This window comes from Acanthopagrus latus, chromosome 15 (genome assembly GCF_904848185.1).
Source record: "Acanthopagrus latus isolate v.2019 chromosome 15, fAcaLat1.1, whole genome shotgun sequence".
In the NCBI taxonomy this organism is placed as follows: domain Eukaryota; kingdom Metazoa; phylum Chordata; class Actinopteri; order Spariformes; family Sparidae; genus Acanthopagrus; species Acanthopagrus latus.
In genome coordinates, this window is record NC_051053.1 from 14,120,760 (window position 1) to 14,148,331 (window position 27,572).

A 27,572-nucleotide genomic window follows, 5' to 3' on the forward strand; every position below is an offset into this window, starting at 1 on the left:
AAAACATATATTCAAAAACACTCACTAACAATGTCTCCTTACATGAATCATGGCCCAGTTACTTAAGATAACCCACAGACCTTGTTGTGAGCAGTTTCATGGAGGAACTATATTCTTTCTAAGTTTTGTATTTGTTGTCACTTTGAGCACCACAAGCTGGGCGTCACCTAGATCCATTAAATTCAAGAGAAGGCGGACATCTCTACAGCTGATCGATATCTCCAAAACCTGGCACCCAAACAATCTGGATGAATAAATAGGACTACAGGAAAGAAGAAAAATATGTGTTTTGGAATTTTGTCCTCTTAACACATTTGTAGATAAATTTGCCCGAAAAGTGATTTCGAACACCGTAAACAAGTTAGAAGGAACCACGAACCACGCATGCACGCTGCCCTTTGACCACTTTTTATATTGGTGTGAGTGTTATAAAGATGTGCAGTGGAAGTGGCTGTTTTCAAGTAGCAACATGGAGACCAGGAGACTGCTACAAACAAGTCTAACCATGTTAATCCTTGTGACCAGCAGCTATGGAGGACATTCAAAATCAAGTGAGTCTTCCAGGATTCATTAGCAGTACGTGGGTCATTCTGGTGTCCAAAGCTTAGCTCCTTGTGACAATCACTGTTTGATCTCTATATTCAAGGTTCAGATTCACATACAACAAGTGGACATGCCTTTAGTGCAGTGTGAGAACTTACTGAATCAATACTATTGAGTCAGTGTAATGATCCCGATGATGATAGTGATCTTATATCTTGCGTTTACGATGTACAGAAAGCTGTTTGTGTACCAGCTGTAAATCAGTGCTGCTCTGACTGTCTGCAGAGCCTGCTGTGAAAATGGACCAGGCTTTGTTAACATTTCATAACCAGCTGACAGAAGAGGTTCAGGTCTTCTACACGATGGATTACTGCTACGAGGTAAAGAATATATTGTGTCTCTCTGTTTGTCTTTTCCCTTCATCTGTCTGTTTGTTAAGGTTTCTCTGCTAAATACTCTTAGTTCTCCCAAAACCTAAATATACGTCTGGATTTGTCAATTTTAAAATGTGCAAAACAATGTATGCAGAACAAGTAAACAGTATAAAGACATATTTACTTTTTTTTATAGAATGATCAACATTGCTATCCTGATTTTTAGTCCCTAGTCTATAACATAAGTCAACTCAGTGTCATCAAGCAGATCTTTTCAGTTCGTAATTCCGTCTTTCTGTTACTAATCTAAAGTCAAGATGTCCCCTGTCATCATCACGTTCAATTCCTCAGATTTTAGATTTTAATAAGTCGTCTGTCTGCCTGTAGTTTTCATAGTCTAAAGACTTGAGTCTGAAGAGGAGCAGTTGCTCAAATCATCTCTTGTGAATTTGTGGATGTGCCAATCAATTGAAATGGAGCAACAGTGTGCAGACTTTTATCAAGTTGACTTTATGTCAGTCATCTATTGATCCATCACCAGCAACTGTTATGTAAGATTTTAGAAAGTTCCCTTCAGAGTCGCAGGAGATATAACCAACGTTTTTATTCACATTTTAAATGGTGTTGCAGTACTCCTCATGACAAGTAAACTGAACCCATGGAGAGGAAACCCTGTATTTCACAATGAAGAAGCAAACCTATTAGGAATGTCAGATAAACTAAATTTTTAAAATGTTATTTTGACAAGCTTATTGTCTTCAGTGAATTCTTTGCATTGCCCTGCTCATTCCCTTTTTGCACCTGTGATGTGTGCATTTTACTTTATTATCTTTTTTCCTTTCAAATTCTTCTAATCCTTATTTTCCACATTGGTCTAGTCTAATTAAAGACAACCACAGGAACATGCCGCATGTCAGTTCACTCCTCATATCGCTCCTGTATCTGACGAATAAAACCTCTGAATCCTTGAATCCTTCTACCTTTAATCACCATGACCATCAGATTTGTCTCGAGACAATTGGGATAGCATTGTTCTAGACTATCCAGTGTTATGAAGTGCATTAAGTCTATGTCTCTCCTGTCTTTACTCTCAGTGTGTCTATCAGCATTTGGCCACTGTGGAACCCAACAACAGCAATGCATCAGTGATCAGCACTAAATACCCTCTGACCGTGCGAGTGGACTCACAGACCAGGAACGAATCTCTTTGCAGGTAACAAGTTGAACACTCACACACACTAAACAGCTGTCGGTTTCACCTACAAATCACAAAGAGGTAAAAAAAAAAAAAGAAAAGAAAAGAAAGAAAAGAAAAGAAAAGAAAATGCTGATTTGTTTCCTGTTTACTCATTTGAACTGTTGCCTGTGGGAGTGTATTGCTCAGACATAATATAGTGCGGTGGCATCAGCAGTCTGTGAGATTATTTACAGGGCTGGGGGAGTAATTCTGACCTGCTTTCTGGACCTGAGTGATTCCCTCCCTTAAACCAGCTCGCAGGGTATCGATCAGGAGCCTATTTGGGGTTAATAAGACCTGACATTCTAATATTGATGAAAAGGGCTCATTAAAACTTCAGAGTCCTGCGGAAACCTCGCGGGGATGTTAACTGTGGGAGACGGTTGCCGTTCCTAAAAACGATCAGCACTGACTAGTTTTTTTATTTGGGGGTCACCTGTAAACACGATGCCAGAGATTTAGTTGCAGGATGACAAGCCTCTGGTGCTTCTCCTTGCCCTCTCAGAGGGCCGGTCTCATGCTTCCTAGATCAATGCTGAGGTCTCTAACCAGACTGTGGAGCTATTGATTTCCTTTTCCCCTTTGAAAAAACACTCCAAGTGATAGCTAGTATGTCATCCTAACAGTGGATCAATATGAGCGTGTAATGCATGTTTTTGGGGCCTGAAACTGGTGATGACGAGAAGACAGAGGGACGCACTTTAAGTCAGCAGACACTAGGTGGTGCTCCTGAGCTTCATCGGTGAAAGAGATGGGAAAGAGTCTTTTTGTTTACAGTCAGGTCAAGAGGAAGAGGAGCAGCAGTGGATGAAAAAAGTATGTATGGGGAAATATCACTTCAGAGGGGATCAAATGAAAACGTCATGTAGTTCTAAGTGCTTTTACAGGAAGTGTGTCTCAGTGTTTCACTCTTTTGGATGCAGGTGGAGTCAGACATATGGAGAGGGTGGTTATTTCTCTGTTCGGATCCAGATGTCAGAGGCCACCAGTGGTCCCAGCTGCATTCACACAGTTGATAAAACACCAAACAACGCATACCTGCGTAAGTGCCCGACACTGATGAAGACCGCAGGATGACGAAATAAGGCAATCAGTCGCATAGCCTTGAATCACACGGCTGCTTTAATGAGCCACAGTGACAGTAAGAGAAGCCACGTCGAACCTTTGATCCGCTCTCTACTTAATTGAGTCAGCAAAGAGCAGAATCACTCGGCTTGTCCACATCTACTGTGCAGCAGTTCTCGTCCGTCTCCTGGGACATGATGTGTATTGATCAGATAAGACATGCTTTCTTGAAAAGGGATAAAAGAAAAGCTTTTCTGTTTGTGCTAAAGCCTGGCTCTACACGTGGAGCATTGTGGGTAATACATTAGGGAGTGTGGAAGGATTAGGGCGTAATGGGATTTTGAAAGCGTCACTCTCCATAATGTACACTCTACTTAACAATATTGCAGATTATGTTGTAGATCAGACTTTTAAGGCCAAGTAGCCATTATCCAAGCAGATATATGGTCAGTGTGACTGCACCCCTCACAGTATGATGAGCTTCCATTAGCTCCACAGACCGGTGATTACACAAACTCCCCATAGGACTTGCTCAGCTTAAGTAATGGTCTGGTCAGCAGCTCAAGACAGGTTAGAGTTGCCCTGCTAGGGAATTTCAAAGTTTACTTCAGCGTCTCAGATTGATCGGCCGTGGGGCTTCATGAGGTCATTTGTTGTTGGGTGCAGTGTTCTTCAAGGATATGTTTTCTGTGCAGCTGCTATCAGATCCACCCTTTAATCATGTTAGTACTGTATTCTGCATTGTACCACAAACCACAAGTCACCTGCTGAGGCCTTAATTCTTACAAACGAATCCACAATATCGACTTGTATTAAGTGTTTTTTTTTTTTTTTTCAACTTTGGCAAACATATTGATTATCTAAACATGTCTTGAAATGCCTCAATTAATTTTTCATTTCCATACTGATTTATCAATATCAGTAACTAACGGAGTGAGCATGACGCTAGATTTGTTTCACTTCATGCGCTGAGATGGTGTTTTGAAGAGTGGACAGAGATGCCATGACTATTCACGGCGATCAAGCGACTGCCCTTTGTTCAGAGTAGATGTCACAGTGTGGATTCAGCTCAGGTTAAAATGGCTTCTTTTTGTTTGTTTTTCCACTGAAGACAAACACTGTGCATACTGCCCCCTTATTTTCCAGTGCTTTGACGCAAGAAGAGCAAATGATATCCCCTGAGCCTGTGGGTTATAGTTTTATAACCAATAGCACAGCCGTAAAATGTCTCTCTGGTGCTGATGACTGAGCAGTAATGTCACAGCTTTGTAGTTTTGTTTGCAATGAAGAGGAGTAATTACATATTTTCCCTCATACCTGTGGAGCTATTAACCCATCTGGATTGTTTTTTTGCTGAGCTTTCGAGATATCAGCTGTAGAGATGTCTGCCTTCTCTGAATATAATGGAACTAGATGACACTCTTTGAGCTTGTGGTGCTCAAAACACCACAATAACACAGTCATCAACATTGTCTCTGCACAGAAATCATGGTGACCTGGTTACTCATAATAATCCACAGATTGTAGTTTTGATCGGTCTACTCATTGAGGAGAGGCTAGCTTATGACGCTAACTAAGCTAGCTAGTATTATAGCTCTGCTGAGGAGGACGCTGTTGATGTCGATGTACATCCATCCGTCTGTAGGACGAGCCATCATTCATGCTTCTTTCTGGGCTGTCATGTGGTTGCCGGTTGTAGTTTGGTGAAAGAAAAGGGTTCCTACGTGAAACTACTTACAACACGGTCTGTGGATTATGTTGAGTAACCGTGTCATGATTTCTGGAAAGGGAAATTTGCTGAGTGCCATCTGGTTCCATTATATCGGAGAGAAGACAGACACCTACATGGCCGATTTCTCCTGAAGTTGGCAATTTGTATCAAAACAATCCAGATATAAATAGTACTGCAAGTAAGGGAAACTGTCTTTTGGGGATTTTTGGGGTGAACTGTCCCTTTAACACCACCTTTTTGTTGCTTAAAAATAAATCCATAGGCTTTAACCCAGTCTGACTCTGTGATCCAAGTAGATTTCATGACTTACAGTATTTATCAAATAAAGTACATCTCTGCATTCATGCCCTCTCCTCGTACTGTAAACCTCATCTTGACCCCGCTCCCATCTATGCTGCCCTCCAGCAACAGCTCCTTCACTTCTGTCTTTGTTTTCTCATCCTTGTCCCAGTGTAGCCTTACATTTTCCCCGTCAGATGCCTGCAGGGTTAGATTACCCAGCGTGATTGAAATGAGTTGATGGATCGACCAAGATTTTTCCATTAGGTTCTTGTTTGTCACTTGAGGGATCCCCTTTGACACTGGTTGACTGACAGAGAGCCACAAGGGAGTCTAGAGGCGACTGAGGCTGACAGTTTGGACTGGTTATCAGGCCTTTAATCCCTGGTCAGATCCCATTCTGATAGAGATGTACAGCACAGAGGTCCTGACATGGACTTCCAGACACAATGACGTAGGGCAATACAGTCTGATTACACACTGTCCATTTGTAAACATTTCCATTTCCTTTTTGTTTTTACAGCTGTTCTGGTGGCAGCTCTCTCACTGGCTGTAATCGCTCTCTTATTCGCTGTGGTACCCTACATATACAGGTGCCCATGTGTTTTCTACATCATCCACATCCTGCACTGATTACTCTTCCATCAGAACCAGGCAGCTCAAACCTTTTGTACCATTCACAGGAGGCGTCGTACATCAAAATTTATTGAAACCATTTGCTGCCAAGGCCCACAATACTCATTGGATAATGTAAGTAAAATGCTGCTTCTTAATGAATGCCTTAGATTAATATCTTAATGAGATGATACAGATGCATAACTTGATTGATTAGATTAAGATCAATCATAAACCAATTTCCATCAGACGAGTGGTCAAGCATCAAAACCAAAATTTTGTTTGCTTTTGTTTGTGCAAAAGAATTCCTAGAAAAAGTAGAAAATCACCATACAAACTAACAGCATCAGTGTTGTTTCTTCGCCGCTGCAGATGATTTACTTTATACTTTTTTCTTAAAGCAAATGTCAGCGTTGCCATGATCCAACAGTTACACTGCATTATTTTCATTGGCTAACTACACCGCCAGAGATACATACCAAAATTGCTCAGAGACTCCAGTCATCAAGCCATTTGGGAGACACTAATGGAATGATTGATACAAATGTTAGCAGAGCCAATTGTACAGCAGACTTACATGGGAGCGCCGTATCCGTCCAATCATCTTGCTGGATGGCAGGAGCTGCTGTGTATTTTTGGTGAGCATGAATGGCTCCTCTTATTCGTCCAAGCAAGATGTCTCTGTCTTCCATATGCTGTCTGGATGGCATGCAGATCCATCATAACATATTAGCGCTGGTGTCTTCCTGCTCTGGCTCTTTAAACTGCTGCATGGAGGCCAGCGAGTCAGGCTAATCCAACTGAGAGGGCAACAGGCCAGAGTCATCTCAATGCTGCCTTCACAGAGCGGGGGGGAAAGAGGCGCCGCCACACCGCACAGACGATGACCCGGCACAGACAGATGCCAATCATCATTTAGAGGAATTCTGACCCATTTGACAAATGTGGATTTTTGGTTTAATCAACATTTTTGCATCTTGGAACAATTGCAGTGACTTAAAGTACTCAAACAAGAACAAGTATATGATAGTGGTGTTATTTCTAAATGTGTACTCACAATTTTTCAAAATTGAAGTTAAAGCCTGGAGGTTACGCACATTAACGTGGCCATTTCAAAAGAGAAAACTTCAATTCTAACATAATTATAATCTAATAATCACTGCTACAAAAGAGAGTCATTTTCAACTTTATGCCATTTAGCTGAATTTTTCAGCCATTAACAGACGTCCTGTAATCAGCAGTTTGCCTTGCAATTATTCAAAGCAACATGAGGCAAGTAAGTGGGCTTCTAACTGACAAAAAAGCTAAATTATTTAAAGCTGCACTGATCAATAGTTTTATATTAACGCTGGATCAGATGACTTCATGTAATGTGAAAGGACACACCCAGTGACGAACCTGTCTCCGCAGTTGCCCTCTGAGAAGATGGAGACCAAAACAGAGCTAAAAGAAGAGTAAATGTTGGATTTGCGTTCAGCAGGGGACCAGAAACACAACTAAATGAATGATATTGTTGCTCCATGTCTCCTAGATGCCTTACCACACTGTCCTTGCTAAGAGACGCCAGACTCTGCTTTTGTTTGGTTGTCTTCGTTTGTTGGCTTGGTTTGGGCATGAGGAGTGAGACTGGTATGGTTTGGTTAAGAACACCAGTGTGAGCCAGTTAGAGGCAAAGGAGGGAGCGGTTTGCAAGAAAAGCAGACAAATCCGTAAAGACACCTTATAGATGCGTGACTTCCCTTTATGAGGCGATCAATGTTTACATCTTGTTCCGCTGCCCCCAACTGACCCAAAAATGTGTCTATATTATGGTTATATAAAAAATGTAAAGTCATAAAAACAGAACGTTACCAGCAACAACAGACCGAAATACCACCTAAAAGTTGAAACATATGCATAACAACTAAACAAGGGATTCAACAGATAGATTGATTTCATTTCAAACATAACAATGAAATGAAAGGAACAGTAAACGTATACAACAAACTCAATGACCAAATTCTCCTGAACAGTAGAGGAATAAATAATAAGAGTTAATAGGAAGTTGTTTACTTATTCTATTTCTCTCCCTCACTCATCAGTTAACAAATATACGATATATAGCCAATTTGGCAAATTCAATGTACAATCCAAATACCATACTCTGTCACTAACATGAAAATAAAATAACAGTTTTCTCTTAACCTCTTGATAATACAAGCTTTCTTCTAAACTGAGCGATGTCTTTTCTACAGAAGAAGTAGAAGTTCCACATCTAAAACCTTGCCACAGTGCACAAATTGAAATGCAGAAGCTACATATAATGGGTTAACAAATGCTGCTACCTTGTATGACCCACACTGGTGTTTAGTTACTTAAAAGCCAAAGTTATGACATTACTTTGTCTACCCCCTGATTGTTTTTACAGGACGGACCACATGCTTCTGAAGCCGAGCACAACACCACTGAAGCTAAACCACAACGTCTGCGCTCGCTGGACACTTTCCGAGGGTATGTACGCCATCAACAATCATCCTGTTTATCAGTCTATCACCACATGTGGCTCGTTCTCATGCTGATTCTTTTTAGAGCTGTCTGAGGCATGATGAAGATCTACAGGCCCAGCGTAATGAATAATTACAGGGGGTCACAGTCTGGCCACATGCTCCTCCAAGCTTTTGTTATCAGGCGGTATAGCTTTGGGCGTGATTTCTGATATCAGTGCGTCTCGGGTTTGGAACACTGTGTTTCTGTTGGACAGGAGTGATGCATGTGATTGAATCTGGGCTCCCTGCTAGCCTTAATTGTGGCCTGGGGGCAGACACAAAGCACGCCTCTCTGGAAACAGGATGCTGGTGTGGCTTTGACCTCCCCCTTGCCAAATAATTGATGTAATAATACCGTCAACATATCAGCACACATCCACACGGCCATAGATCTCCTGCCAAAACGGAGAGCGAGAGGAAATCCAGCAGCACAGAGGCAGCATCCAGCAGACGATTGGCATCTTCTCCATCTGCGGCTTCCTTTTGGATGAAAAGCCATCTGAAACCACCGTGCATATGGGCTGTATTCAAAACACCACATAGTTTTATTTAGTTTGGGAGCTGAATTGGTTGAGCACATTTGCATCAGGATTCACAAAGGTTCAAAGGAAGGATAGATTTTGATTTCATTTCCCTTCACTTACACTTCCTGCCGCAGTCCTGCTCAATCTTATTATCTGAAATGTCACTCCGGGGTTACAGATATGTGTGCAATATTGATGTCCTGATTGGTGATACTGGAAATTCTCATACCTGACAACGCACTTAATCAAACTGTGACTCAGAGCTCAAGATTAACGCCGCGTGTGCCTCCTCAGCCCTGTGACTTATGATCCATCCCCCTGATAAGTAACAACTTTCTACAGAGAACAGACACATCAGTCATCTGCCATAAATGCTGAGACATTTCTGAAGGCAAAAGGCTTTTCTTCTGAGCCCGAAAGGTTTTTCTGATCATTGCTCAGGCTCACACTGACATGATATACAGAGAACAGTAGGGTACGGTTGCACGTTAATTTTTCTAAAAGGATTTGGATTTTAATCTTGTGCCACACTGCTAAAAGCCTGTCGCCAGTTCCCTTGCTGTGGAAAATCGCACCGTCAGTAGTTAGCAGTGCTATACAACAGAGGGAACAACTATTACAGCAAAACAATGGATTGTCAGTCCCATTTAATACCAGATGGCTGACTCATTCTGGGCCTTATTTTGACTAAACTCCAAGTTTTCCCTTTGATTCAGTTTCAGATACCCTCTCAAGTTGAAGAACCTTGGCATTTCCACTCAAATAGCAATTTATTATGACTAGATTGGGTACCTGATACGGCCAGTACAGTAGGTAACTCAATACTCTGCAGTGATAGAGTGTAACTATCCATTTGCAACGGCGAAATGTGCTAAGCTAGCACTCTAATTGGTAATGCATGTACAGTGATTCAAATCAAAGAAGTCCATAAGCGTCCATCAGCGAGTCATAACCAGTTGTCACTGCTGCAAGAAAGACACGTCTATCTGTAATCTGTTCGCTATAAATCATGAATACTGATTCCCAGACATGAATTAAGTCTATTACTGCAGTGACAAATGTTCAGTGGCGAGCTTCACGGGGATATTTACAGCTTTAACCTGATTAGTAACCAAGAAACAAGCCTGTGGTGCCTCAACCTGCACATTAACTTTGGTGCAACATAAAACAAAGTGATCTCATTTCACATCATATTAATTAAGCACTTATAGTTTCCCTTGATCATGATTAGCCGACTCTACTGTCACATGTGTGGGCGTTTTTTAATGTAATCTGCCTAAAATGAAACTCTGATTCACAGACACCCAGGGTGTTCTGATTAAAAAGATGCCCCGATGCTGCAGTGATTTTCACCAGGTCTCATCTGACCAGAGATTTAACCTCTGTCTTTGTCACTATGGCGACTAATGGGTACGTTCGTCAAAATTTAAATGATAGCCTGCGTGCATTTATATGTGTGTGAGTGCGAGAGTACATGGGCAAATGCAGCAGGATTTACTCTACTTTAATAGCCCTTTTGAGATGATAGTGGCCGATTAAAATCTTGTATCAGCAGGTTGGGGCTAAAAGAGCAGTAATGGCTCTGGTGCACCTCTTAATTGAATCTAGGCAGAAAAACAAGAGGCGGCAGAGGTAGATACAGTGCACCTTATCAGCCCGCCTTGTTCTTAGAGGTTGTCCTAATCTTGTTATGGCTCCTAAAGACCCCCTGATGATATTCTTTACTTCTTTTTGATTAAATAACACATGAATCACAAGCATAAATGTTGAGCATTGTGAAAGATGGAGCCTGCCTCGGGGCAAACCTCTGCAGCCGCCATTTACATTCCCCCACAAGTTTGTGTAGCGTAATGGCCCCCACCCAGTTTCTGACATGCAACGCAAACACCTTTTTTCCCTCCGACGTCTGATTCAGTGAAGCACTCCATCACGTGCGCTGTGTTTCAGCAGCCTTGGCCAGTGCTAAAGTATAAAGTGTATCATATATTAGACGCAAAGTCTTTAGTCAGCACTCCTGCTTGAGGAGATCCAGAGGACAAGTGTTCATTTCCTGAGTGATTCATAATGCTTAGATTGCATTACCTTGCATTTGAGTGTGACAGAATAAAAGGCGGGCCCCTCCTCTGATCTCTTTAACTTGAATTCAAAAAGTTAATATTGTATCCAATATATTAGTTTAAGTTGAAAGAAAACAGTCGGATGTGAATGTTTGATTTCTGTATATGTATGTGTTTGATAATAGTTTGAAAACAGTGTACTATAGTGCTTACTCATTGTACTGTCTTTGCAGGTTTTCCCTGACAGTGATGGTTTTTGTGAACTATGGTGGAGGTGGCTACTGGTTCTTTCAACATGCACCATGGAACGGTTAAGTAAAAAATACAAAATAAAAGTGTCTATTTCCTGTGTCAGCTCTCGTTATACGCAATGTTTTATCATCCTTCAGATAGTTACCTTCACTTGTCACAGTTAGCTTTGGACATCTGGACATGAATGTTTTTTATTGGTTTGATAATCAGCTCACTAGCCAGGTTTGCCAGTCAAATATAAAAATAAATAAAATCACTATCGAGTTTATGAGCAATGAGGTCAAAGCTTATAGTACGGTCACACATAAACAAATGTTAGCTGTGCAGGATGTGAGGCCCATGGAACTCAGTATGCTGATTCATTGTCCATTTAAACGGGTCAACCACACATAACGTCTTTGTCTTGGCTGCGACTTTGCAAAGTCAAAGTTCACCAAGTTGAACTTTTCCCCCTTCACACAGACAGAATAGAAGTGAATAGCAGGCTAATGTTGATTTTTGGAAACGCGTGACTGCAACCTTACTGCTTGCTGCTCGCTACCCTGCTAGCACAGCCAAACATCAAGCAAGTGCAACAACACATGACATAGCCAAATTTCATGAAATAACTAAAAGCTAATCCTACACTTACTCTTGACTTCTGCCTCTTGTCTGGTTAGACTCTGGTTTTCTCCTCTTAGTTTGCTCCGTCTTTGGTCTGTCATGATGTCCGCAGAGGCTACTGAGCCAGTTCCGTTATAAGCTTGCTCGGGTCCGGTTCTGGAGCCCGTTTCAGCACCACTCCCCCTAAACAATCCCCTACCCAAGCCAGAAAACATCCCATCACCTCCCAGTGATCCAAAGCTCCTATCCTAGCAGCGTAAAGACTCCCTGAGCTTCACGGCTAACTGAGCTAACAAGCTAGTGGCAGCAGTAGGGAGCTACATTAACAACAATTAAAGTTACACACTTAGCTACACAGTGCAAGTGTAGGCGTTTTATGTGAGAGTGGGTGACAGAGCATCATTCTTCCTAATACAAGTTAGTGTACCATCAAAAATATTTTTAAATTGTTACTTTCAGGCAAAAAAGTTAAGTAATATTGCTTTTATTCCCTGAAAGGACTAACAGCTCATAGTGGTCAGTTTGGTTCATGGGAGGAGCAGAGACATTAATGCACACCTTCTTTCACATAAATCCAGGTATGAAATGCTCGTGTGAACTCAAGGCAATTATTCAGTGGCAGCGTTCTCCTCATCATGTCAGCAGCATTTTCTGACCTGTTGTCACTAATTATGATAAATGCCGTCTCAAACTAAACACACAGGATGCCATTCCTCATAGGAGCCCAATCAAAGGCACGATCCATAGATTTTTATTGTTATTAACAACCAGGGAGGAGACGAGACGGAGGAGGGAGAGTGATTAAATGGCAGCTGGGAAAATATGGAAGGGGGCAGTGAATGAGTAGCAGTCACCTCCTGTAGCAGCCACTGTTAAGGGGCTCTTGAGCAAAGAAACAGATGAATCCTTTTCTTGAGAAGTAAATCAAAGTTCAAAAAAACAAAGTCCATGTCATCCTTTGGGGGCGTTCTCAATTTAAATTTCATAATAGTTTATTCGCCACATCTACACAGGTGTATTGATTTCAGGCTGGTTTGATTAATCTTCTCTGTGCTGCAGGACTGCTGCTGTCACAGGAGCGTAGATATTTATTAATCACACTTTTCAAAATGGATAGTTAATAATGGAAGCAGCACTTTAAGGGCATAACATTGTTCTTAATTCACCTTCTAGTCCATTTGGATTGAAGAGATTAGGCAAGGGCGAGAACTGTGAACTCACTTTAATAGCTTCAGATTCAAGTATCTGTGTGTCTATTGATATTAATTTATGCCTCTGCATGGATTTGTTGCAGGTCTAACTGTGGCAGATCTTGTCATGCCATGGTAGGTTTGGTGTAAAGGGCATTTACAGTTTCTATTCTAATAAACACAAATATGTATATTTTTGTGCGCTAATAAACTAACACTGTTGTTTCCACAGGTTTGTGTTTATTATTGGGACTTCAGTCGTGTTGGCTTTCAGATCCATGCAGAGGAGAGGAGTCAGCCGCCTGCAACTGCTGCGCAAAATCTCCTGGAGAACAGTCGTCCTGCTGATGCTCGGCTTCTGCTTCCTCAACTACTCTCCACGAGACGGACTACGTAGGTGCAAAATATGTTGCCCATGATTGTTAATGGAACATGTACATTACATGTGGATGTTCTTGTTCTGTACCGTGGAAGAGATTAGAGCAGACTCTAGTATGTCCAATTATATGCATGTACTGACGCAGGAGAACAGAAGGAGGCTTTTCTCTTGGTAAAGCATCCATCATCTGAAAAATGTTGCTCTAACTGCGTATGATGTTACATTCAGCACTTTAGACAGATTTTTTAGCAAGATCTCAAGATCAAAATCTATACTTTCACAACAATTGATCAGTCGACATTTGGCAAGTAAATTGCTACTTTTTTGTCACAAATATTGGTTTAGCTATTGGTTTGACAAAGAAAACAAGTGTTACAGGAGACCTATTATGCTTTTAAAAAAATGTTCCTGCCCTTTATGTTATTTAGGTCCTTGTCCATATAAAAGGTTTTGCAAGGTAGGTAAAAAGCCCAAAGTTCAAGCCAGTGGGAGCTCCTTACTCCTGCTGAGTGAGTTGTGCTGTCTCTAGCATGTGCAAGCTGACCAATCAGAGCAGACTGGGTAATCAGGAGGAGCCCTTAAAGAGACAGGAGCTGAAACTGAGTGTTTCAGACAGAGAGGGAATAGCGCTGCAGCGTGTAAACTTATTCCAGTAGTAACCCAAAACTAAATGATGAACCTGAAAATTAGCACAACAGTGTCTCAGTTCAAAGACATTGTCGCAGGCATTTTTCACTGTTTTATATGAACAACTGATGAATTGAAAAAAGTATCTGTAAACTAACTGATTATGAATATAATCCTTAGCTTCATCCATTATGTCATACATGACATGAGTAAAATGCATCTTATATTTGATATTTTCACAATAAAGCAACACAATTAATCAAAGGTATTAATATTAATATTACTAAATCCTTCAGAGACGTCCTGGCTTACACATCTTGTTCTTCAGATATAAGAAAACCTGTTTGTTTGACACAGATCCCAATAGTTGCCACATCATCATGATCTCAATAGGTTTTTGCAGTGAAAATGAAATTGTGAAAAATGCTGCAAGCGTAATATCTTTAAAAATAATTCACAACAATAAAAGTCAGTTGCGATATTATGTGTTTAGATCTAGATTTGTGCTAAAAGCAAGGGCTGCAGGGCTGTGTCGGGGTTAAAGGAGGGGAAGCAAGCTGAAAACCCCCATTTCATTGTCCACCTGGGGATGCACAGGGCGCCCTTCACACATTAGCCATCTCCAGCACTAATGGACTTTCCTGGGTGGATGTATGTGTAACTGGGTTAACAAAAATATTGTTATTGTGTGTGTAGTCTCAAAATCCAGCACCAGGGGACATTTAACAGAGGCAGATTGAGCAAAAACAAGCACTGTGGTAATGGACAATTACAAACAGATAGTGTTACACCCCACAGCCCCATGCAGCTGCTGCAGAGGCTGCTGCTGGGGCTGATCATAACAGCACTGTGACTTTTACCATAAACTGCAGCTTTGCCCTCCGTCTCCAAGGACGTCCTCAGCAGTTCAGTCCCAGGGTTTGATCTAATAAGAGAATGGAGTCATATCAGCTCAATATGTTAAACCATTTCAATGTCAGACGAGAGAGGGGAAGGTGTTAACCTTTGACATCAACTATAAGTCATTTCACATAAATACAGCTACAGTTAGATGTCAGACTCATTGCCAAAGCAGTTTTAAAGGCTTTGAAACTGGTTATTTTATTTTTGTTTTGTCGCTTTAGCTGGATACTAATATACTACTGTGAGTAAATGTAATAAACTCATAAGCACATTGTGCTGAAGATCAGAACATGGGAACTTCTCTTGATACCTCAGAAGTTGACATTTTTTAAGGGTAAGTATATAAGATATGGCCTGGCCTGAAAAAAATAACTAACAACTAACAAATGAATAACACTAACAGTGTTGACGTTATGTAAAAGACATCTATGGTTTTTGTCTAGTAGACATGTCTACTGAATTTAGCATGTGAATAAGCTAGCCTGAGCCTGTCCTGTGTCACAATACCTCTTTGTACTGCACGAGGTGATAATCGGATAGACTCCTGTAATTTCAACTGGATTATATATACGTCTGTGAGTTTGCCATTTAGTCCAATAAGTAAAGAAAAAATACTCAAAATGTCAAGAAAAAAACATGGTTCTCTCCTGCAGCATGTCTTTCCTGTCTCTGCCTGGCTGGTTGTTTTGTGCCGGAAGTCACAGTCCTGACTGGGGATGCTGTAAATCACCTCTGTACTGTTTCCTCCCTCTTCCAACTGGCATCCCTCAATCTCAGAGGCTGTGTTCAGTCCCACTCTGGTGTCCAGTCATGTTCACTGGGATACGACTGAGCCTGGTTGACTGAGCCCCTTTGTACAGTGTGTCACACCCATCAAGATCGGAGCTTGGGTGCCGGCACACTCCTGTCAGCTGATAGGCCACTTAGCTCCACGGCTAACAGAGCCACTTGCTAATGGCAGTTAGTTTTTACAGCCACAGACAGCTACAGCAAAGAGTATAATGTGCAGCACTTAGCGGTTATTCTGCCCCATATAGTTTTGGAGCTGCTGTATATTCAAATTCTGACTATTTCTTACAAATTACACCTTTAATTGGTGTTTTCAAGATTTTATGTGTGATAATTTGGCAGTGTTATTCTTTTTGGATGGCGACTGTTTCAAGAGAAGATCAGTCCAATAAAGTTGGGGTCAGAAAGTCAGATTGGAACCTGCACTGATAAGTGGCCTTTAGAGGACATTCAAAGAAGAGAAAACTATTTTTTAAAAGTTCTTGGCTCAGCTATTTGCTCAACTTTCAGATGGCTTTATTCAGTTCTGCTCACTTCCACCAAAGAATCATTATTTTATTCAATCTTTCATGAAAGTGCTCAGAGAAGGGAAGCAGACAGCAGAGCTTTCACTTCTTAAATGATATTGAACGTCAAAAAGGGTTTCAATTTCACACAAAAAACTTGTGTGAATTGATCAGAGTGAAATAAAAGATGTAACAGTCTCCTGCAGTTCATCTTAAAACTGTGACTTCAGGTTGATTTTTATTTAAGTGACAATTATCTGTGGGGACAGATAGAGTAAATGCTCTTGGTGGGGGTGTAACCTGCAGATTTAACAAATATGTCATAAGTAAAAGCTTCCCCTTTCCTATGAAAGGAGAGATTTCCTCCTCTTATTTGATTTAGCCAGATCAATGATTGGGATTACGCTGTTTTTTCACAGCACTTTGTGTGGCAAAGAGGTTTTCAATTAACTAATGTGTAGATTACCATCAATCTCTCGACCAAAAGCCAATCCTATCCTCCCCAATTTGTGGAGACAGAGAGATAACTGGGAATCTTTGATTAGCTTTCCACGTTCTTGACACGTCCATATCCTGAAGGCTGACACCATTTCCCAGTGTGTCTGCTGTCCATCATCCTCCTGCAGGAAGTAGAGTGATTTAAAGGATGTTCTCATGGTCAATACGATCAATTTCAATAGCTTTACACCACTGAGTTATATCTATGCTTGTACCTGAGTTGTAAGTTCAAGTATTCATCATTGTGTGTTCAGGCACACACGAGGGTTCATGGTGTGTGTTGTTGATTGTGTTTCAGTGTCCTGGTCCTGGCTGAGGATCCCTGGAGTGCTGCAGCGTCTGGGCTTCACCTACTTTGTTCTGTCACTCTTGCAGACTTTCTGGGGCCAGAGAGAAATCCCACTGACAGCGGTGAGCGGCTCTGTCGAGTCCACTTAAGTCTGTCATTACACAGCGGGGCAGACAAAGAAAGCCAACCTGAAACAGTACATTTAGATACAGCTGATTTGCAGTGTGAACATCAGATCCTTCTGTCCATTTTTGTCGACTGATTATGTCAGTTTTTGTTCTTATTGCTGGATTAGTGGTAAATCATGCCAGCAATGTTTTGTGGCATACAAAACCTCACCTGGCTTTCCAGCTTTTTCCTTAAAGGCAACTCTATGTTAATGAGACTTATTTACTGTATGATGCAGCATCATTGGTGGAACCCCATCCAGGATGTGGTCCTTTATTGGCCCCAGTGGCTGATAATCATCCTGCTGGAGACTCTGTGGCTCTGCATCACTTTCCTCATGCCGGTGCCCAACTGCCCTACGTAAGTCCAATCAAAGCTGTGACTAGTCTACCCATTAATTCACTGTGCACATATGCTAGAAGTTGTAAATTTCATCCAGCTCTCCATGCTGAGATAATTTCCAGTTGGAGCTGTTGCGCTGCAGCAGAGGTGTGAGTGTGCACCCTGTGTTGCTGGTGTTATGAACCACTGTGATTTATGGGCCTGTGGTGGATGCTTCAGAGGGCATAATTAGCCAATCTCAGTATGTCATGTGCAATAAGAGGAGCAGAGGCAGAGGATCCATCTTCCTCGCTCCGAGTCTTCTGCTTAGTGCTTTTGTGTGGGGTTTTTTTTTCCCTCCATTTTTGTTGCCCTGCATGGCATCAGAGTTAGAATACTGTGAGTTCAAATTGTAATGCTTTCCCCCCACAGCTATCGTGTTTCGTCCAACATCTGATTGTTTTTTTATTTTTCAGTGGAATGTAAGGTGAGCAAAAATCTTAAGAAGGAGATCTTAAGAGGAGATCTTTGCCATCAGTTAGATAAATGTGCCTGAGGAGCCTGGGTTCAAATCCAGTGTTCAAATTTAGAGCTTTTCGGGTTGTTTTTAATTATAATGCTTTCAGTGCTATAAATTGTCTTTTTTTCATTAATGTTTGTTCTCAGAGGGTATTTGGGAGCTGGTGGAATTGGTGATGATGGTCTTTACCCAAACTGCACTGGAGGCGCAGCAGGATACGTTGATAGATGGATGTTTGGTAATAACATGTTCAGATACCCCACATGCAAAGTAAGATCTTTCTCAAACACAGTTCATTATTTTATCTGTCTACTAGGTGGAATTTTTTAAAAAAAACCTTGCTTGTCTTTCTTTTTCATGTTGCTTTTTCCAGGAAATGTATCACACCACACAGCCCTTTGACCCAGAGGGGGTTCTGGGTACAATCAACTCCATTGTCATGGGATTCTTGGGGATGCAGGTAGCATGGATCATTTATTTCTCCTGTGTGATTCAATAAGAATCACAAGAGCCATTCTAATACGTCAGAGTTCCTCTAAAGCAGGGGTGCAAAACCTTTTTCTCTTGGAGGGCCACAAGTTAAAGGTGAGCCACGGGCCAAGCACCTGTTGTATTTTAAAGAGATCAGCAGTTTCTTTAAGTCAGATGGAACCAGATTTTATGGGAGATCAGTTGTTTTGGGACAGAAACCAATCAAAATCTTGTGGCTATGGCCTTAATGGAACGTTATGTAGAAATTGGCATTTTGTGCAATTTGGTGCCCCCCACAGTTTCTGAGTGCAACACCACTGTCTGTAACAATTTGTCAGATGTAATGTAGGAGCTAACTACAAACAAAACTCATCACATCATCAACAGTGTTATGTATTAAAATGTAATGAATTGACTTGTATGTTGAAGTAAACATGTATGTAACTCTGTGATCCCAACCTCTGAAGATACATTGTACAGAAACAAGTGATAGGAGGTGGAGTGGCTGAGACAGAGACACCATTCATATTATTACAAGAAACTGTACAATCAGCATGATTTTTCTAGCTGTTTTAAGGTAAAACAAGCTGCATAATCCTGCTTTAATCTAAATTTCTTACAATTGACTTTTAATATATTTATTTTACCAAGAGGATCAGTGATGATAAAAACATTAGTAAGACCACTAGACTACATTTAACTAACTGCACTTCAATGAAGGTTATGTGAAAGACTTTTTCCCGCCTCATTTTAAGTACACAGCTGCCGTCCTTTGTTGACAAAACGTTGTCGGAAAGCGAGGAGAAAGCTTTTGGTCTTTGACCCTGAGTCTCTGACGGCCACAGTGTCACGTATAACCATTTGTGTTGTGGGAAGTTGCCACGCAAAAGCAGCCACATTGCTCAATTCCCGGTGGGTATTTAGCAGTGAGCCCTTCAGTCAGCGAGTCTTAGACGACACGCCAGGTGTCCGCTGCCCTCCTCTGTGTTCGCCCATGCTAATGTCCTCAGCTGAAACATATTCATCATCACCAAATTAATCAGAGAGTGCGGATGGCTTACACCCCACATCTGGCTCAAAAGGATAGGAGAAATGTGACCGCCGCGTCAGGGACACAGCATCGACACCCACATCCCAGGCTTATTTAGTTACCCAAGGGCAAATACATAGACACACCGGTTGTTGGTGTTTACATGGTATTTCTCATTAAACGTATGATTGAATGAGTTGCAGTGACTGTGCTTATCTCTGCCTCCTTCTCCGCAGGCTGGGAAAATTATCATTTACTACAAGGGTATGAACTGCCACATCCTCTGTCGGTTCCTCCTGTGGGCCATCATCCTGGTACGTCACATCACGTGGAGGTCTTAAACACAGCTGGTAAAGGAAACGAGGACAAACGTAAATTGATGATTTAAAACCAAGACAACAAATCACTTTAAAAATCGGCCTGCCTCGATGACTCACGCGGCGCTGAGCACTTTTATGTTCCTGCTGTTTTACTTCCCCTTGCAGGTAAACTCTGCGAAGTGTTTTCCAGCCACTGGGGTATTAGTCATAGCTGCAGAAGCCATTCATTAGCAGGACTTAGTAGAGGACATGTGTGTGATCTCAGTACAATTAAACGACATCCATGTGTGGCTCTGTTTCCGGGCAGACATGGGTATCCAGCGCCTCAGGGGGATACACTCTGCCTCTCATTGCCTGTGTCTCAAATGTGGTTTTGGATTAGAATAGTTGAGCATATTATTTACAGTCTGCTGCAATCATTATGACTAATGAAGAGCATGATTAATTCATATACCTGGGCACTAAATCGCAACAAACATTTACAGACAAATCATGTGACAGTACGGCCAGAGTAGTATAGAGTTGGAGTTTTATTCAGTCCAATATTAATAAAGAAAAATATCTTCATGAATCGGCTCTGATAGCATTTGAGGTTGTGTTTGTTTTGGATCTGGGCTCATTCTGGGTGGTCCAAAAACACAAAAAGAGGCAAGCTGGCCTCTCTTTCATTTAGAGGGGGAAGGCGTCCCACAGGGAGAAGCATAGTGTTATACGAGATGGCCCGTTTTGCATTTCTAAACCTGTGACATGAGGCTGTTGGTCCGCTCTGACGAGATTGACAGATATCCGTGCAGAAGGGCTCAGGCTCTGCTGGACTGTGCCTGGCCCTTGTTTATATGTACGTACAGTGAGATGCTGCAGAGATGTAGCGCATTTGCGAAATGGGGTTAGTAGGAGCCTGCATGCTGTGGAGGCAGACATCCTGAACAGGCAGTCCTTTGACCTGGAGCGATGATGGAGCTGGAGGAGCTGGCTGCATCAGTCAGCCTTTGAAATCAAACTGTGCTGGATGAAAAGACGGGGCCAATAGACACAGTCAGAGAAAAATACACAGAAAGAGATCCCATTAGTATTAAGTCATGTCACTGTTTATATATTTCTCTACCTTCTCTGCAATTTAAGATAACAGGTTTCTTCAGATTCCGTCTGATTTAACCACCCTGAGGGAATTAAGAAAACATTAACTTCATGTTATCTATACTCCATCTTTCATGTAGATTTGTCGCTTCAAGATAGGTTTATTTGTGTAGCCCAATACTGCAGACTGACTGGCCAACTTTTTAAAGAGTTAAGAAAAAAAATCCCCACAAAAACAGGAAAAAGGACCAATAGTCTGAATCCAGGTTCGCAGCAGTGTGAGACTACATCTAAATGCTAACACCAGCATGCTAATGTACTCACAACTCACTTAGCAGGTCTGTTTGCTATGCTCATATTCATAATTTAGCATATTACCATGCTGACATTGGCTAATTAGCACAATAGCAATATAAAATACAGCTATAATAGGGCTCAATGAGGTTTTTGATAAATAACCATATGGACGTGGATATGATGACTAACCCAGCCTTTAAAACCAGGAAAAGACAACAATTATGTCCAACAATATCCAAAGTCGGGACAATATTTCGACTCATAAAGAGATAATCATATAATAGATATATTGTCCAGCCCTAAGCTGAGGCCAGTGAGAATGCAATTAGTTCGGCAGGTATTTGGTCATAAACCAAAATGCTGGACACATGAACTCGTTTACCTGATGATGGTGCAAGAGGAAAATGTTCAAGTTATTACAGTTCATCCTGAAGGGAGCAGTCCTTCCAGTAGATGTTAAATGAACAGTTCAGCCAAAAATGATTATAAGAACTCAGTGAATTAGCAAAGTCTTTCAGCTTTATCATCTGGGTACAATGAACGTGGCTATTACATTTTCTGCCAATCAAACAAATGGCTGTTAATGGAGCAGAATAATAATACAATAATAATAAAGTTTATTGAAATACACAATACAAGTACAGTATAATAATCTAATAGGTCTGTAATAGGTCCAATATTAATGTAATAAATCCAATATAACATGTCAAGAGGTCTGAGGAATGGGTCTTTTGTTTTTGTAAAACAGTAACAAAAAATCCTGTTTATACATATTTAAACTGTTTATATATGAGAATCAATTGAAATTCTGTTTTGAGAATTTAATGTCTTTAACCTCAATTCTTAAATGACAAATCTCCCCGTTATGTCTCCTGGTGCTGAATCTTATTGACTATCATTGTGGAGGGAGTGACTGGAGGGAGGTGAAATAAATTAGGTCCATTTGGCTTCTCCCAGAGGCACAGAGTGATAAAGTAACACATGACGGAATAAATAAACATTAGGCTTTTATGTTTTTCCACCATATCTCACGGTTCACCAGTTAATGTTACATGGGTGATGTGAATGCTGCTAAAGATGATGATGTTTGAGATGTAATATTCAGGATCATAAAGTGTTTCGTGATGAATCAATAGAGGAGTTTTAAATCCTGGTTAACTGGAATAGAAAATAACAGTAAAATAGATTTTCTCACGTTGCAATGGCTGACCAAGCGCTAGCCTTCTTTCTTATTGATTCTGGGAACAGATACAGACCATATGTAAAGTGGATACATCATGTAATCGTCCCACGTGTTCTGCTGATGTATGTTTGCTTTACTTGCTTCTTTTTTCTAATCTCTGCAGCTAAAAGTATTTTTAGTCGCACAAAGTGTTTTCTCCGACAAAGAAAGCAAAATTAGTTTTAGCGATCGGGCCTGCTCCTTATATTGACTTTTCTAATACGATTTCGCCTCAGAGGGGAGGCAGGAAGCAGACCTGAACTGCCTCTTGTTTCAGACATGTGCTCTTGACATTAGCAGGTCTCCTCGGTGGAGGAGGAAGCTCATTTCTGCACGCACCCAACCAACCAGCCACAGGATTTATATTACACACTGAAGGTTCACAAAGAACCAGAAAGTGTTGATACAGCAAAAAAAAAAAAAACAGCCAAGATTTTACACCACAGTTCACTGCAGTGAGATTTCTGTGGCGGATTGATATTCAGGGCCGCTCATGCATCTTCCTCCTAATAAACAACAGCCCCTGTTAATTAAAGTCCAACGATCAGGCCCCAGAAGTGAGAGATTGAAATTGAGCGATTGCCCCACATACCAGCCCCATCCCACATCCTGCTGCCTGGATAGCCTGGAGACTCAATCCAGCCCCGGCTAGGCTATTTCCACACCATCGATTCTGTCATCTATACACATGATGGATATCCACCTAACAAGCATGTTCAGTTTCTATTCCACAGGCCTGGGTTTCTCTGTGGAGCACAAAATGTTCCCTCAAGTATCTAAATCACATGTAAAGGTAGACAGATGGGAGGATAAAAGCTTTTTCTGATGCAGAGTTCATCAGGACATACGCAGTCATAGAGTCAACTTGGCCTCAAATGGGTGTGACTCTGCAGGGGGCCCAACATTTCGGTGTGGATGGTCACACCGGCGTGTTTTCAGTCCCACATGATGTGTGTGTGTGTGTGTGTGTGTGTGTGTGTGTGTGTGTGTGTGTGTGACTTGACGAGCCTTGTTCATCGGACTCTCAGATAATCGTTTAATCTGTCGGACTCGCTTGATTCTGTTGCCTCACATTTTAGCGGCTTGATGCTGCTTGCTTTATCGCCTTCCATCGATTTGAAATCTGTTTCATTTCCACCCTTAGGGAATCTCCGCAGCCATCCTTACTAAGTGCACACGAGACGGAGGATTTATACCTGTCAATAAAAACCTTTGGTAAGTGCTTCCTGACCCTCTAAATCCAGCCACTTTTCCTCACAAAAGAAAGGATGGGTTTCCAACAGGCACAAATCAAGGCTGCTAAAACACGCGTTTACTTACCTCTAACGACAGCTACGACTGTAAATAATCGCCCAGCCCTGTCAGGTGTGTGAGGTGGAGCGGTTATACATCCTCCTAACATGATCGCTCTTCCTTACGGCCAGTGAAATAAGGGATGCTTTATCCTCTCTGCCCCAGAAGCACTCACTTCATATTTTACCAGGTCCGTGTGGAATGGGAACAGGCTCTGGGAAAAGCATCTATACAACCACAGTGTATCCTAACTGCTCCCAAACTATCATATTGCTTTTTGGAAAAACAGGGCATGGCAACTTGATTAATGTTTGTGACGATTTAGCATGAAATACAGCACTATTACCACCTCAGACGTAGATTACTTTACGAGCTGTGCGTTGGTTCCATCTCCCACGTTCCCCTTAATATGATGTGAATCATTTTAATGTTGCATCAGGAAGAATACCATTTCATCTGTGATGTGTAAGCAAATTCTTCATGATGTTCCACTGGGGCCCCGCTAACGCTGCGCTCATCCCTCGCCATTACCTGCCTGGCTTTTATAGGCAGTTCATCATGCACAGGTTATTGAGCTCTTGAGTACGAGTCCCTGCCTGGATGTCTAGAAGTAATTAACTCCCAGCCAAGAGTCCTTTTTGGCCCCACTTCAGCTGAGATAAAAAAATAAAAAGGCCCACTGCAGGGAGGCTCCAGGAGGCAGCCATTTTACATTAGATGATATTACATCAAACATTCTTGCACTTAAGAGCAGACAGGGACATGGCTGGCTGGCATGGCTCCACGGGGCACGTGCCAAGGATCCACTGCTGATGCTCCAGACGAATCCAGCACACTGTCCCGCAGTGTGTTGGATTGACTCGAGACATCTGGGTGTTATTTATCTGTAGACCAGGATTGATAGACTCCGTGTTTTTACACCCTTGTTTACACCGTGTTACTAACATTTCAGCGATGCCCAGATGCTGTCTATGTGAAGTGTTGCTGATGGTCTTTTTCTCCAGGTCGCTGTCATATGTGATGTGTATGGGCTGTTTCTCCTTCCTGCTGCTGGGAGGCATGTACTTTGTCACTGATGTGAAAGGCTGGTGGGCTGGTCGGCCCTTTGTTTACCCAGGTAGTGTTCATACACAAATCAAGAGCTCATTGTATTTTTCTGGTTGATATACACTTTCATTATAATAAAAACATCAGAAACTGTGTTCAAGATGTGCAATCATCTGCTATTATGTTTAATTTCTGACAGCCACCTTTAATTGCTTTGGAGATTCTGAACCTTCCTGAATCTTTCATGCCCGCGAAATCTGTCTTTAAATGTCCAATTAGTAAGAAAGGTGATTTATGAGTTTTATTCCCAATTGCAAATACTGACATTTTTGGGATGGTGACCAACTTGATGTTCAATCCCAAAGTGTACATGTTTAATGACATGGGGATGAGACTCAAAAATCACCTTGCTGACAAAATGGACCTTTAACTGACTCAAGTGACTCTGTGGTTCTTGTCAGCTCTACTGAGCATTTTCATGTCTTTCAGCTAATTGTTTCGGTTTTCCAGCCCATAACTTTACTGTTTTGGTTGAGGATCACCCCCTTATCAACTTTATATCCATATGTATGCAGTTGTTTTCAGCAAAAGGGCTCTAAACATCCACTTTATGCATCAAACAGACAAAGTTAGCAACTAGCTGGTGAACGTAGCGGAGAATTAGGCAGCTAAAGAGCTAGATATTTTCAGAGCAAAACCAAGTAAACAGAAGAGCCAGCAATGAACTTACATTCACCAATCGTAACAATAACCCAAAAAAATATTAAATGCAGGTCTAACTTGAGTCTTATTGTCACAATTGCTGCCATTTTGTCAACGCTTCAAGCTCACTTTGCACTCACTAGCCAACCTCTGGTGAGGTTGTTTGGGAAACAGCCTGTCTAGTATATCTGGCAAGCAAATGCTTAATGCAGTCTTACATAAGTAATTTAAAAACTTTTATTATGCCTACCTATCATTTTATATGTTATGAATTTTTTTTATCAAGACGGCTCAATACTACATGTCTTAAAAGGTCTGGATTGCTTTGTAGAGATTATAAGCTGCCTCTCTCTCTCTTATCTTCCAGTTATTTGTTTACTCCTGTTTGCAGTCGGAGACACGAGTTTTAAATGATTAATGTAAAACTGACGTTTATTTTGAAAGCTTTTGAATGCTCCAATATACTTCCAAATCTCTGTTGTGGAGGGGGTGAGTGCAAGGTATCACGACTGATGAAGAGTAAAGGTTAACAAAAACAAACAGATACAGCAGAGTCTTGTTCACTAACAGCTGTGTGTCTCTCCTCCTCTCCTCCTCAGGGATGAACTCCATCTTTGTGTATGTTGGCCACTCTCTGTTGGGTTTCTACTTCCCGTTCAGCTGGGAGATGCGCTTCCAGACAAGCCACTGGGAGTGGCTCTTCCAAAGCCTGTGGGGAACTGCGCTGTGGGTGCTCATCGCTTACCTGCTGTACAGGAAGAAATTCTTCCTCAAAATATAAACCAGTATGATCATCTACTCTGTGGATGCTGCTCTCTTATTATTATTCAATTCTAAACGAACACAATTCATGATAAGGTATATGGATTATTATAACATCTGCTGTAGTTTTTTTTTTCTAATCTGGCCAACTGTTCTCTGCTTAATGGCTTAAGTTTAGTTTTCATTGACATACGACCTCCCTACTTACATATTCAGTGAATTGTACTGATGCTAATATCCAGGCCATCTGAAGAATCAAGCCGCTCAGACAAACTGCTTCAAGTTTTAATCCAACACAAGCTGCAGCACAGGTGGAATAGAAGTGTGAAAATGTTCATCCATGAAACCACAACACAGTGTGTAACGAAGATGTCTGATCCACTGTCAGTGTGGGCAGCTGACAATTTATGTGATGCCACTTGTTTTGTGCACCGAATAGCCTGATTAAATCAAATATACTGAGGTGGTACTTAACAAATTAGGCCGAGTGATTCCACTACACACCAGGCCAGCCATTATGAGGCTGTTGCCATGGCCACTCCTTCTCTTTCTCTGTGTGTGTGTGTGTGTGTGTGTGTGTGTGTGTGTGCGTGCGTGCGTGTGTGTGTGTGCTGGTACCATCTGCTGTCCAAGTGACAGTACTTTAATAGGGGTCAAGATGCACAGCTCACAAAGGAGTGTCATTAATGGGACAGACACCTCTTGCACTCACTGTATTAGAAAAACAGGGAAATTACACAAATCCAATTCATCAGAGAACAACGGCGAGCTCCCTCAAAGAGCCCGAGCCCTTTACATGTTTTATATTTACATATTTAATACACAAAGCTACTTATTGACAGAAACAGGGTTTATTTTCACACTTGAGTTATAATGTTTCACACATGGTTGACAATCGGGTCGAGTGATTTATAGATATTTCCGTAGAATGCACACATGATAGTATTGAACGGATCAGTGTGCCCTCAGCATCAGGTCAGGTGGTGTGTAGATCATGAAATGACCATCTAGTTAATGAAATGAAGCTGCATCGTGCTCTTCTCCCAGAGTGAAATCACATTACACACTCTTCAGAAGCTGTAATAACATTGCGTACTATGGTGCAGTGGTTTTGGTAATCGTCTTACAAAGAGGAGTTGTTGTTTGAATCCCTGTAGGTGCATCCGGCCTCCTTGAACACGACTCAAGTCCTTAATTGCTTTCCCAAACTACTGTGCCAGCAGTGGAAAAGCATAGTTGCATCTTCATGAGATGAAAATGAAATCAATACAGGCTCACCACAGAGGTCTAAAGATATCTTTTGTGTATTCGCATGCAGTGATACAGCTTTGTATTTAAGCAGAAGCATTTAGCTG

The 27,572-nt window shown here is 41.5% G+C and overlaps 1 protein-coding gene across 3 annotated transcripts; it reads left to right on the forward strand.

Moving 5' to 3' along the window:
* Nucleotides 1–404: 404 nt before the first annotated feature.
* On the forward strand, nucleotides 405–26,691 carry si:dkey-192p21.6 (uncharacterized protein LOC565246 homolog). 3 transcript variants are annotated; one of them, XM_037124225.1, is made up of 18 exons: nucleotides 405–551; nucleotides 829–923; nucleotides 2,012–2,130; nucleotides 3,078–3,196; nucleotides 5,754–5,823; nucleotides 5,914–5,980; nucleotides 8,253–8,335; nucleotides 11,185–11,261; nucleotides 13,101–13,131; nucleotides 13,229–13,389; nucleotides 16,997–17,109; nucleotides 17,394–17,515; nucleotides 18,143–18,266; nucleotides 18,370–18,456; nucleotides 19,734–19,811; nucleotides 23,558–23,628; nucleotides 24,711–24,823; nucleotides 26,055–26,686. In XM_037124225.1, the coding sequence occupies exons 1-18, from the start codon at nucleotides 470–472 to the stop codon at nucleotides 26,234–26,236; spliced, it is 1,794 nt and encodes a 597-aa protein (XP_036980120.1). In that variant the 5' UTR covers nucleotides 405–469; the 3' UTR covers nucleotides 26,237–26,686. The 3 variants fall into 3 exon arrangements, with proteins under 3 accessions (XP_036980120.1, XP_036980121.1, XP_036980122.1); XM_037124226.1 differs by lacking the exon at nucleotides 24,711–24,823 and having other exon boundaries at nucleotides 26,055–26,691; XM_037124227.1 differs by lacking the exons at nucleotides 405–551; nucleotides 829–923; nucleotides 2,012–2,130 and adding an exon at nucleotides 2,208–2,970 and having other exon boundaries at nucleotides 26,055–26,236.
* The last annotated feature ends 881 nt before the right edge of the window (nucleotides 26,692–27,572 follow it).